At 46.1% G+C, this 11,073-nt stretch overlaps 1 protein-coding gene across 3 annotated transcripts; it reads left to right on the top strand.

Annotated features, from left to right (window-relative positions):
- The first annotated feature begins 826 nt into the window (after positions 1–826).
- DHCR7 (7-dehydrocholesterol reductase) lies at positions 827–8,815 on the top strand. 3 transcript variants are annotated; one of them, XM_068148390.1, is made up of 8 exons: positions 827–937; positions 2,694–2,796; positions 3,698–3,920; positions 4,670–4,760; positions 5,398–5,611; positions 6,079–6,283; positions 6,497–6,628; positions 7,237–8,815. In XM_068148390.1, the coding sequence occupies exons 2-8, from the start codon at positions 2,702–2,704 to the stop codon at positions 7,699–7,701; spliced, it is 1,425 nt and encodes a 474-aa protein (XP_068004491.1). In that variant the 5' UTR covers positions 827–937; positions 2,694–2,701; the 3' UTR covers positions 7,702–8,815. The 3 variants fall into 3 exon arrangements, with proteins under 3 accessions (XP_068004491.1, XP_068004492.1, XP_068004493.1); XM_068148391.1 differs by having other exon boundaries at positions 928–1,013; XM_068148392.1 differs by lacking the exon at positions 827–937 and adding an exon at positions 1,940–2,007.
- Positions 8,816–11,073: the final 2,258 nt, after the last annotated feature.

Here is an 11,073-nt window from a genome sequence, read left to right as displayed (position 1 = left end):
CTACGAGGAAAGGCTGAGGGACCTGGGGTAGCTTAGCCTGGAGGAGTCTGGGGGGGATCTTATTAATTAATGTAAATATCTAAAGGGCCAGTGCCAGGAGGATGGAGGCAGACTCTTTCCGGTGGTGTCCAGTGGCAGGACAAGAGGCAATGGGCACAAACTGGAACACAGGAGGCTCCACGTACGAGAAAAGTTCTTCTCTTTGAGGGTAGCAGAGCACTGGAACAGGCTGCTCAGAGAGGTTGTGGAGTCTGGCGACATTCCATAGCATCCTGGGCACGTTCCTGGGTGATTTGCTCTAGCAGGGAGGTTGGACCAGATCATTAGAGGACCCTCCCGCTCCCTATCAGTTTGTGATGCTGTGACTCTGTGAGTCTAAAGTCTGCATCACGGCCCTCATTTTCGCACCGTCAGCCTCCCTGCAGATGGAATTCGAACTTTATTCTGTACTAATCTGCATCCTTGTTCGTCAGTTCTCTTTCTTTCCAAATATTTGTTCTTTTTAGCGGTCTTTCCCACACGGTGACTGAACCGCGCCAGCCGAGACCATCACGGGCCGCGGCGCGCTGCTTCTCTGGACCGTCTCACAGGAACAGTCGCTACCGCACCTTGCCCTTGCGGTGGGAACTACTCCACGCCAGGTCGCACCTGCCGCGCCCACACTAGCGGTGCCGCGGCTGCCGTGGCTGCCGTGGCTGCCGCGCGGAGGCGGGACGCAGCGAGAAGCGGTCCCACGCCGTCTCCTCAGCCCATGGGTTGAGGGCGCTCCACCAATGGGGTGGCGCGGAGCGGGGCGCGGATTGGTCGGAATGGCGCGGCGGGGCGGGGCGGGGCGGTGAGGTGTCGCGGTGAGGAGAGCGGGAGTGTCGCTGGGACCGGCTAAGCGCCGCCGTGATCCGAGCGGCATCGGGCGGGCGGTACCAGTCAGCGGTCGTGGGTGAGTTCTCCGCTGCGCTGTCTCCAGAGGGAGGGCAGCGGCCGTCGGACGCGGCCGTGCGCGGGAGAGCTCGAGAGTACGTACCTCGCTGAGAGCCATATTGGGAGTTGGCGAGGAGCGCGGTGGCGGAGGGGGGAAGCGCGGCCGGAGGGGAGCTACCGGTGAGCCAGCGGCTGGATCGGTGCCCCCTGGATCTGGTGCTTGGTTTTTATCTGCGCCTCCCCCGCCCCAGTAATGCCCTCCAAGGTACGCGTGTGTAGCACGAGGGGCCTGGCATGCGGGAAGGTGCTGCCTTCCCTGCCCACATGAGCTGCTGGAGCCCTCCTGAGCAGTGCGCTGCTCCCTTCTGCTCCCGGGCAGAACGCGGGATTCTGGGGGCCGTTGCACGATAGCCAGGGACTTGCTTTTAACATGTGTATTCATGATCAGGACTCTGCCTTATTTCTGTAGGGACAAACCCTCCAAGTGGGGTATAGCGTAGCCAAGAGCAGGAGCTCGCTTGCCTGTCCTGCAGTACCTCCATGAGGTGAGCAGGTGAGATGCAGAGATTGTGGCCAGGTTCAACCAAGAGTCCAGATAATCAGGCAGGTTCATGGAGATGAGGCAGGTCAAGCTGGGAAGTCGGTCTGTAGGTCAGGGTCAGGTTCCCTGACTGCCAGGCTGGACTGTGGTGTAATGATAGTGCCAGGCCAAGGCCGGGCAGTGGCCACCAGCCCAAGCTTGGGGGTCAGGGTCAGGCCCAACCAGCATCAGACACAGACACACAATGGCCAGGCAGGGCTGTGGGGTTGAGGCTGGGCTGGGATGTCAGCAGGACCCATGGTAAGGCAGGGCAGAGCTCCGGTGGAGCTGGACCTCCACTGGGACAGGGCTTCAGAGACTTGGGATAGGCTGAAATGGGTCTCCTGGCCCATAGGCAAGGTCTGGGGAAGCCCTGGGCCAGTCTAGGCAGTGACAGTAAGGCCTGGTAGTGTCCTCAGGGCCCTGCCAGTGTGTTATGTCATCATTTCTGTTTCAGTGGAAACGACTGCCAGCTTCTGATTTGAATTAAAACATCAAAGCTTGAAAAGGTACAAAACTAACAACTATTAGCAAATTTCCTCCCTGCACAGCAAATTACAGCACTGCATGCTAAATGTCCAGGTTATGGGATGATGGCCTTGGACAAAATAAGTATTTGGGCAAAGCAAAATAAAACTGTAATGCATGAGAGAGAATTAGGTTTTGCCTGGTAGGTTGTTCCCTGTTCCCACTGTTCTCTGATTTAGTTGGGATTATAAACTTGCCAGCTGCATTAAAGAAAACAAGAGAACATATGTGGAGCAAGGGGGAAAGCACACAGTTTGCCACAGTCCAGTACAGGTAATATTACAACAATAGCAATTTCTCTGATTAAGGAGGGCAGTTCATTACAAGACTTAATTTTCAGGGGTTTATAAGAATGTGGCAAAACAGGTTTCTTTACCTTTGCATCTCAGATGTAAGTAATGAGCCACATATTGTACAGCATACCTTAATAGAAAGTTCCAGTTAGGAAGAAGTTTAATGGATTACTTTGACATCAGTGTTTTGATCAATATCAGACCATGAGACGTTGAAGAGGATTTTTTCCTTCTTACCTTCCTCCCTCAAACTTCTTGTAATCAGAAGGCTATATAATAGAGTTTTGGAACTTCTATTTGTGTTTCTCTTCTGTAAAGCCCTAAGAATTACTGAGAGCCAGCTGGAGTAACACAATGGATATTTTCTTTCATAGAGGACACGATGGCAGCCCATCAGGAGAAAAAATCTGACGAAAGAAAACGCAAAGGCACCCAGAATGATCCTCGGACATCTCAAGCCCAGTGGGGAAGAGCATGGTGAGAGAAGCTGATGACCCTAATTAGTCATTGTGCTTCAAACTTACTCTTACAGATGTTACACTCCTTTTAAAATTCACTGCTAGTAACAGGTTGCTGCATTGCCCTTCTTTTGAAAGCTCAAGCTTTCTGTAGGAACAGATGCTGAAGAAGACTTCTGCAAGGTTTTAAGATAGAGATCTTGCCAGATGGGCTGGGTTAAGACACAGTCCTCCCAGGAAAAAAAAACAAAACCAAACAACAAAACAGAAAGCAAATAATCAAAGCAACTACAGTAAATACAATTTGTAGTTCTTTCAAGGTCTGAACAAGATATTTCCTGAGAGGTGGAAAACAGGCATTCATCTGTGCTACTGCCAGCTATTATCTCCTGCTGTAGCAAGATTTATGGCTTGTATCCCTGCTCTCAAAAGAGTTGTGCAAGCATTAGCAGAGTGTTTTCTTGCAGCTGGAAACAGCCACTGGTGTTTATATGGCTTGCCATCACTGCCAGTGAGTGGTAGAACAAGTTCTACTCATGGCTGTCCAAGGCCTGTGTTTCCAAGCTCTGCATAATGTCTTTGTGATTCTTTTATCACTTCAAACTGAATAATCTCCCAGTTATACCCATGACTGCCACCAAACCCAAAAGGCTGTAATAATCATCTGCTTTTTGGAGGGGAGGTATAATCTTTTCTGTTGCTCTGATCAACTAGCATAGTTTTATAGCAGTTTGTGGTAAAGAAAGTGATATTCTAAGTTTTTAATGGCTATTTGACCCAAACAAATGTTATGTCCTCTGAAAACATTTTCAGTTTTCATCTGCTTAGTCTAGAAGGTCCACTGAAAAAAATTGCCTGACTTAATCAACCACCACTCTGCCTGAAAGCTGGGAATGAAAATGCTCTGTTTTGGATTGCAGGGAGGTGGATTGGTTTTCCTTGGCCAGCATCCTTTTCCTGCTCATGTTTGCACCACTTATCGTGTACTACTTCATCATGTCCTGTGACCAGTACCAGTGTTCCCTGACTGATCCAGTCATTGACTTGCTCACGGGCAATAAACATCTGTCTGACATCTGGAACAAGACTCCTACACTGACCTATAGGGCTGCTGGCATCTATACCCTTTGGGTTGCTTTCCAGGTATGTTGCTGAGTTATGAGCTGGATGCAGTGGCGGGTTTTCTCCATCAGCTGTTGGGTGAGTCCTTTGACACCAAGGATAAAGGAATGGTGCACTGGCATTTCCCCTGTGGTGTTTCTCACTTTCCATTGCATTTTGGAATTCAAATTAAGCTTATGCACATGAAAAAGAAATATGCAGGGAATATACATAAAAATATTCTGTATGTGGCATATTCCTTGCTGTGGGCTTTAAGTAAAGGCAACTGGATAACAGCAATGCCAATTTGTTTCAAATAATGCATAATAAGTCTATCATAAACACTGCAGAAGGGGTGTTGTTTTCTCTAGACAGGCAGTAAAAGAACATGTGTGATGTATACAATTTGATGTGCATTATGATGGATGAACTATGATTTACACTTGTAAAATGTCTTCACACTTTCCAAACTGCTCCAATTTGTTTTCCAAATTGGAAGACAAGTGATGTATAACACACATATAAAATAAAAGGATAAGGACCTGAATCTAGTTACCAGCTGTCCTCCCCACCAAAAAGGGACAAGAACCATACATGAAGTACATCTTAAGACTTGTCTAACAGTTTAGCTGAAATACTAGTCTAAAATCACAACAGCTAAATCTTGCCATGTTTGCTTGTGCACTACTCAGTTGAAACTGCTGAGTGTTACAAGTGGGATGTGTGTGAAAGGGGTGCCATTTGCTGGGGTTTTGTCTGCTTTTGTTGTTAATACATTCTCTCTCTTCTAGGTGGTTTTGTATGTGTTCATTCCTGACTTCTGCCATAAATTTCTTCCTGGCTATGTGGGAGGTGTACAAGAAGGTGCTGTCACCCCTGCTGGTAAGGCCTTCCTTAGGATATATGCACACTATACAATCACTCACAGCAACAGTGTTTCTGTACCTCCACTCTTCAATAACCCTCTGTATCTAGAGGATAAATGCTTTCACCTTCCTCATGTCTTTACTTAAAACAAAAAGGAGTCCATGTAATCTTTTAGACTGAACTAGAGAATTTCTCTCTTGTACTGTTAGTAAAACTGTTCCATGTGGCAGGCACCACGCTAGGAACAGCGTGATCGTTCTGATGCTTTAAGTTGGCAGGGGACTATTGCCAGGATGTGACAGTGCAGTTGAAGCTGTGCTAACCCTCAAGATCTGATCAAAATATATGATGTGAACTAAGTGTGAGAAAGGGTAGCTTGTTGTCTCAGTCCATTGTAGGGGGGGATTCTAAATTAACTATTTTGTGAAGCAAGAGTAAGGAGAAAAACTCAGCCTAACAAAGCCTGACGGTTACAGCAGAGTTCAATGAAACTCTCACCAAAGTGCCCCACGGTCATTGGTTGGGAAGATGAGGAGAGGGAAGTCATATCATGAGCATCTGGTTGAGCTTCTGTATATTGTATGCATATCTACCTGCATAAAAAGCTGTATTAATACAGTGTCACTAACACTGCATTTTCTTTACACCTTAGGTGTAGTGAATAAGTATGAAATCAATGGCCTTCAGGCCTGGATCATCACCCATGTGCTTTGGTTTGCAAATGCCTATTACTTCCACTGGTTCTCACCCACCATCATCTTTGACAACTGGATTCCTCTCCTGTGGTGTGCCAATATCCTGGGATATGTCGTTTCCACATTTGCAATGATCAAAGGCTACTTTTTCCCTACCAATGCCAAAGACTGGTATGTGATTTGGTTTTTTTTCATCACAAGGGAATACTGGATGATTGGACAGACAAATTGAGTGCTGCACAGAATAACAATAGCAGAATATATTTTACTGGCACAGATGGACAGGACAATGTAGGACTGTGGCTCTTTGCTTCATTAACTCCATCCTCTGTGTTTCATGCTGCATGTCCTGTGACTGGCAGCCTGAGTGTCACAGATACATCCAATCCTATTTGTGACAAACACAGAAGGTTAGAGGTAAAGTGTTTGACAGAGCTACCAAGAACAAACCAGGGTATCTCTGAAGCTGAGATTTGTCCCTATCAATGTAATGCTTTGGTTGGGTCAGTTCATGTTACACGGCACAATGTAAAGAGGGCTTAAAATTTTCATTGTCATTACATCACGTGAAATGTGCCATCAGAATAGTAATTCCCTGTATTTGTGTATAACCACCTGTAATGCTTTGTGCTTTCTAGCAAGTTCACTGGCAATTTCTTCTATGACTACATGATGGGGATCGAGTTTAACCCTCAAATCGGAAAGTGGTTTGATTTCAAGCTGTTCTTCAATGGACGCCCTGGTATTGTAGCCTGGACTCTGATCAACCTTTCCTATGCTGCTAAACAACAGGAGCTGTATGGCCAAGTAACCAACTCCATGATCCTTGTCAATGTCCTTCAGGTAAGTTCAGAGGAGCAAAGTGAGGAGCCAGTTTACAAATAAACTGGGGTTGAAGGAGAAAAAGCTTCATCCATTAAAATAGATCTTGCACCATTTTTCCAGGCCTGAGTGACCTCATTCAGTGATGAATGAGAACAGAAAGCTCAGGCTACTGCTGTTAAATAGGATGGCTGATGACAGTGCTCCACTATTAATGTGACACTTCTGTTCCAGGGGATTTATGTTCTGGACTTCTTCTGGAATGAAGCCTGGTATTTGAAAACCATCGATATTTGCCACGATCACTTTGGATGGTACTTGGGCTGGGGAGACTGCGTTTGGTTGCCTTACCTCTATACTTTGCAGGTAAAAATGTGCTATGATAAATAGTTGTTTGGGCTGAAAAGCAAGAGACTTCCATTTCCCAGAAACCTCCTCCCCAGCAGTTTCATTTGTATCTTAAAGTGTTTCTGGACAAGCTGAATACTGAGTAGCCTTTACAATATCTTTTCTAACAATTGACTTGTAGGAAGGCTTACTGTCTGTCCAGGGACTTGACATCTTTTCCTCTCCTCCCCTCCTTTTGTGACCTCTTCTGTTGTTGTCTATTGTGCCTATATATTTTTCTACAGCCTCTCAGACCAGTTTTGTACTGCTGAATGTCCAGGGCTTTTTGGTGGGTGGTGGATGGGTGTTTGTGTGGTGTTTCATTGGGTTTTTTCCCTTTCTGTCCTGGTTTGTCTATACCCTTGCAATTTGTCTTGTTCCACCTGATAAATGCAGGTTTGTAGAGAGAGAGAAAGAAGTAGGGTGCAGCATTTTCTGGAAGCTTTCCATAGTTTTACTGTCAAGGTAGATTTTTCCTGTTCTTTCTGCCTATCTGTTCTGGGTCACTGTAGGAGAAGGAATTGGTCTGGCACCCTGAGGACATTTTTAAAGTAAATTGGTGATTGTCTCTCTTTTCTGCACCCCAGGGTTTGTATTTGGTTTACCACCCTGTGCAGCTGTGCACAGCTAATGCCATGGGGATCTTGATATTGGGCTTGATTGGCTACTACATCTTCAGAGTGACCAACCACCAGAAGGACCTCTTCCGTCGTACGAACGGCAACTGCAAGATCTGGGGGAAGAAGCCTGAGTACATTGAGTGCTCCTACATGTCCGTGGATGGCACCAAGTTCTACAGCAAGCTGATGACCTCGGGCTTCTGGGGCTGGGCACGCCACTTCAACTACACAGGAGATTTGATGGGCTCCCTGGCCTACTGCCTGGCTTGTGGGTTTGAACACCTCCTGCCGTACTTCTACATCATTTACATGACCATCCTGCTGACCCACCGCTGCCTTAGGGATGAGCACCGCTGTCTCAGCAAGTATGGGAAGGACTGGAAGCGCTACACCGCTGCTGTGCCTTACCGCCTCCTGCCAGGGATATTTTAAGGCTAAAACAGGATCCAGGGGCAAGAAACAAAAGACATTTTTAATTTGGGGGCTTTTTTTTGGAGGTGAAGTGAGTTTAACCACAGGTTAAGCTAAACACTTTGTAAAGGATACCCATCGAGTTCTGAAGGAGAAAAGGTGGCTGGACAATAATCCTTGCTGTGCTGAAGCAACGTGCAGGCAGACTGGATTTAAAGCAAATTACATGAGGCACTGAAATATCCTGGCTTTTTAGAAGACTCTTTTACCTGGATTTTTTTCCCCCCTTCCTTTCTCAAAATTAGTGTGACATCAAAGTGAAGTTGTTATGTTTTGAGACTCTGAAATCTCCAAAAGCTGAGAGGAGGCCTTAGTCTTCAAAGCAGCAGGGTCTTGCAAGAAGTTTCCAGTGATTTAGGAGAGGAAGAAAACAGTTGTGAGATCTGTTAATAGAAGAAATTGTGTGATGTGGTTGCTTGTGACAGTCATAACTCAGAGTCAGTGACTCTTCAAGGAAGGTTTTATTCTTTGTTGCTCTTCAAGAAGTTAACTGTGGAAATACTGAGCTATGGAACCTGATCCTAGAGTGGGGTGTGGGAAGATTTTTATAGTCTAGTGCAAACATTTGTAAAAGCTGAGATAAATTGGTATAGCTCCAAACTTACATTAGATGACAGAACTTCAGAAAGTGGTGCTTGACCAGCTGGGTATTATTTTGACTGAAACCAAGCTTGCTTAGGGAAGATACTGGGAATATGCCAGTTTCTTCAGTGTGGGTAGAAACCTTTGTTCTCCATGGTTTGTGTAAAACCTTATTTGTAAACTTTTCAAAAATAAATGCTTGGTTCCAAAAGAAGTTAAAAATACTGCTCCTTTTCCATCCAGCTCTGTCTCTTCTGATCACAGTTATCTTGCATGTTACCAGATCCAAAAGGAGCTCTTAAGAGAGTGTGACTACAGGAGCTGGTTCAGGAATGCATAAAGGAGAAAAAAGTACCAAGAAAGGAGGATCACAGTATTCATCATGCATCTTGTAAGGAACTGGGTAGTCATGTTCAAGGGTCCTGGTGGACAGAATGATGCCCATGAGTCAGCAATGTACCCTTGTGGCCAAGGCCAATGGTGTCCTGGGGTGGGTTAGAAGGGCAGAGGTTACTAGGTCTAAAGAGGTTCTCCTGCACCTCTACTCTGCCCTGGAATGTTGTGTCCAGTTCTGGGCCACTCAGTTCAAGAAGGACCTCAGGGAACTGCCTGAAAGAGTGCAGCACAGAGCCACAAAGATGCTGAAGGGAGTGGAACTTTTAGGACTGTTGGGCCCCATCAGTTGCTGGCCTGCACTGCCCTAGGCTGTCCTTGACTTCGCTGGAGTAATTGGACAGTTTCTTTTCTCCACTTCCCTGAGGCCCCACACTTGTGTCCTTTTCTTCTGTAGCCTTGGAAATTGCACTGACAGTTTGCTGCTAATGCCAAGGCTATTTAAATATTGCAAGATAATCTGGATTCAGTCACAGTAACCTTGTACAGCACAGTATGCTCCTTTCTCACTGATAAATCCTGGCTGATTAGTGGGAAAAAAATGCCTATTTAAGCCCAGTAAAAATATTAGCACTTGAAAAATGAACCTGGGGAAATCTGAAGTAAAAAGGCAGTACTGTGAATAACAAGAGCATTATGTATTCAAATGCTTCTTTTAGGCCATTCCCATTACATCTCAGATGAGGCCCCATCCCTGAGGATCTTCAAGGTGAGGCTGGACAAGGCTCTTAGCAACCTGCTCTAGTGGAGGATGTCCCTACTGACTGCAGGGGGGTTGGACTAGATGACCTCTGGAGGTCCCTTCCAACCCAAACCATTCTATGATTCTATATGTATACAAGGATCTACATCTGGCTGGAAAAGAAGCTGCTGACTCCCTTCAGGTTTGTATTCCTGTAAGACTCACCTTAGCCTAAGCAATATGCCAGCAGTGCTCTAAGCAGTGTCCAGCTAATGTCACCCTATAAAACTGAATCATTTGAATGAGTATCAACTTGTTCAGCTTCAGAGAGGGTGATGCCTGGGTCATGTTTTGTTGTTTGCATGGCAGTGCTGTTAAATTTGTTTCCTCCAGAATGCAAAACATACCCAAGAAAACCCCAGCCCCAAGCCAATATGTATTTTTCTTTGAAGGGTTTGCCTGTGTGTATTAGATGAACTTTTGTCCTGATATTTCATATTTATGGATACTCTGCTGATACTATGCTGTCACTATCACCTATAAAGTTCCAGGATGTATCTCTCTGTGGTGTGCTGGGAATTTCAAAGATGGAATTGCCAATTTTGGTAAAATGGTGTTTATTTATCTTGGGTTATAGCTAATGGGACAATACAGGAAAAGCTTCTGGTAATTGGAACCTTTGCAGATTAGTTTGGCTGGATTATTGCAGAGGGAAAAGTGACAACTGCCTATTTTAGCAGGGATCAACAGGCTGAGCAACTTCCAGAATGCCATAGATTAAGGAGAAGAGAATAAATCACAATCTGCTAGTGTATCACCATTTCAGATTGTCAATATTCAATTTACAGGGAAGTGGGGAGAGCTCATCTGCCACTGTCTATAGGGTGGGAGGATGCTTTCCCACATGGAAAACCCCTGTCTCTAGATAGCATCACAATACAATAGCACTTCTGAGACCAGGGCTCTGCAAAGCTGCTATTCAGTTCATTCCCATCCAGCCTGCTTGAATGCTGGCACAGTTCAATGGGGGACTACAGCATGCATCTTATCCATGTTCATCAATATGTGAACTCTTCTTAAAATCTCTTTCTCTGAGCAGCTCAGTGACTGGTCCAAAGAGCTGTGCTCAGGACAGAATGAGACATGGTTGCTCTGTCCCGGCTGTGCTCAGAGTGAATGACAGCAGAAGTACAGGCTCTTGCCTCACGGTGGCAGCCACGGAGTATTTTCTGCTCTGAGTGATCAGTCCAAGTTTGAATCATAGAATGGGTTGTGTTGGGAGGGACCCCCAAAGGTCATCCAGTCCAACGCCCCTGCAGCCAGCAGGGACCTCCTCCACTACAGCAGGTTGCTGACTTTGAGTATCTCCAGGGATGGGGCCTCAACTACCTCCCTGGGCAACCTGTTTCAGTGTTCTACCACCCTCATGGTGCAGAACTTGTTCCTAACATCCAATCTGAATCTCCTCACAATTCAAACCATTGCCTCTCATCCTATCACTGCAGAGCTTTCCAAACAGTCCCTCTGCAGCCTTCTTGTAGCCCCCTTCAGGGAGGCTGCTATTAGGTCTTTCTGAAGCCTTCTCCAGGCTGAACAACCCCAGCTCCCGCAGCCTGTCCTCATAAGGAAGATGTTCTGCTTCCTTCAGCATCTTTGTGGCTCTGCACTGGACTACT

The sequence above is a fragment of the Melanerpes formicivorus genome, unplaced genomic scaffold (assembly GCF_026170545.1).
Source record: "Melanerpes formicivorus ecotype bairdi unplaced genomic scaffold, bMelFor1.0.p_v2 SCAF_16, whole genome shotgun sequence".
NCBI lineage: Eukaryota > Metazoa > Chordata > Aves > Piciformes > Picidae > Melanerpes > Melanerpes formicivorus.
Note: the sequence above shows the minus strand (reverse complement) of the source record. Positions and strands in the feature narration are given on the sequence as shown.

Coding starts and splice junctions, on each gene's coding strand:
- DHCR7 (XM_068148390.1), top strand. CDS start 2,702: ATGGCAGCCCATCAGGAGAAAAAATCTGACGAAAGAAAACGCAAAGGC. Junction 3,921..4,669: donor CCCTTTGGGTTGCTTTCCAG/GTATGTTGCTGA, acceptor TCTCTCTTCTAG/GTGGTTTTGTATGTGTTCAT. Junction 6,284..6,496: donor TCCTTGTCAATGTCCTTCAG/GTAAGTTCAGAG, acceptor CTTCTGTTCCAG/GGGATTTATGTTCTGGACTT.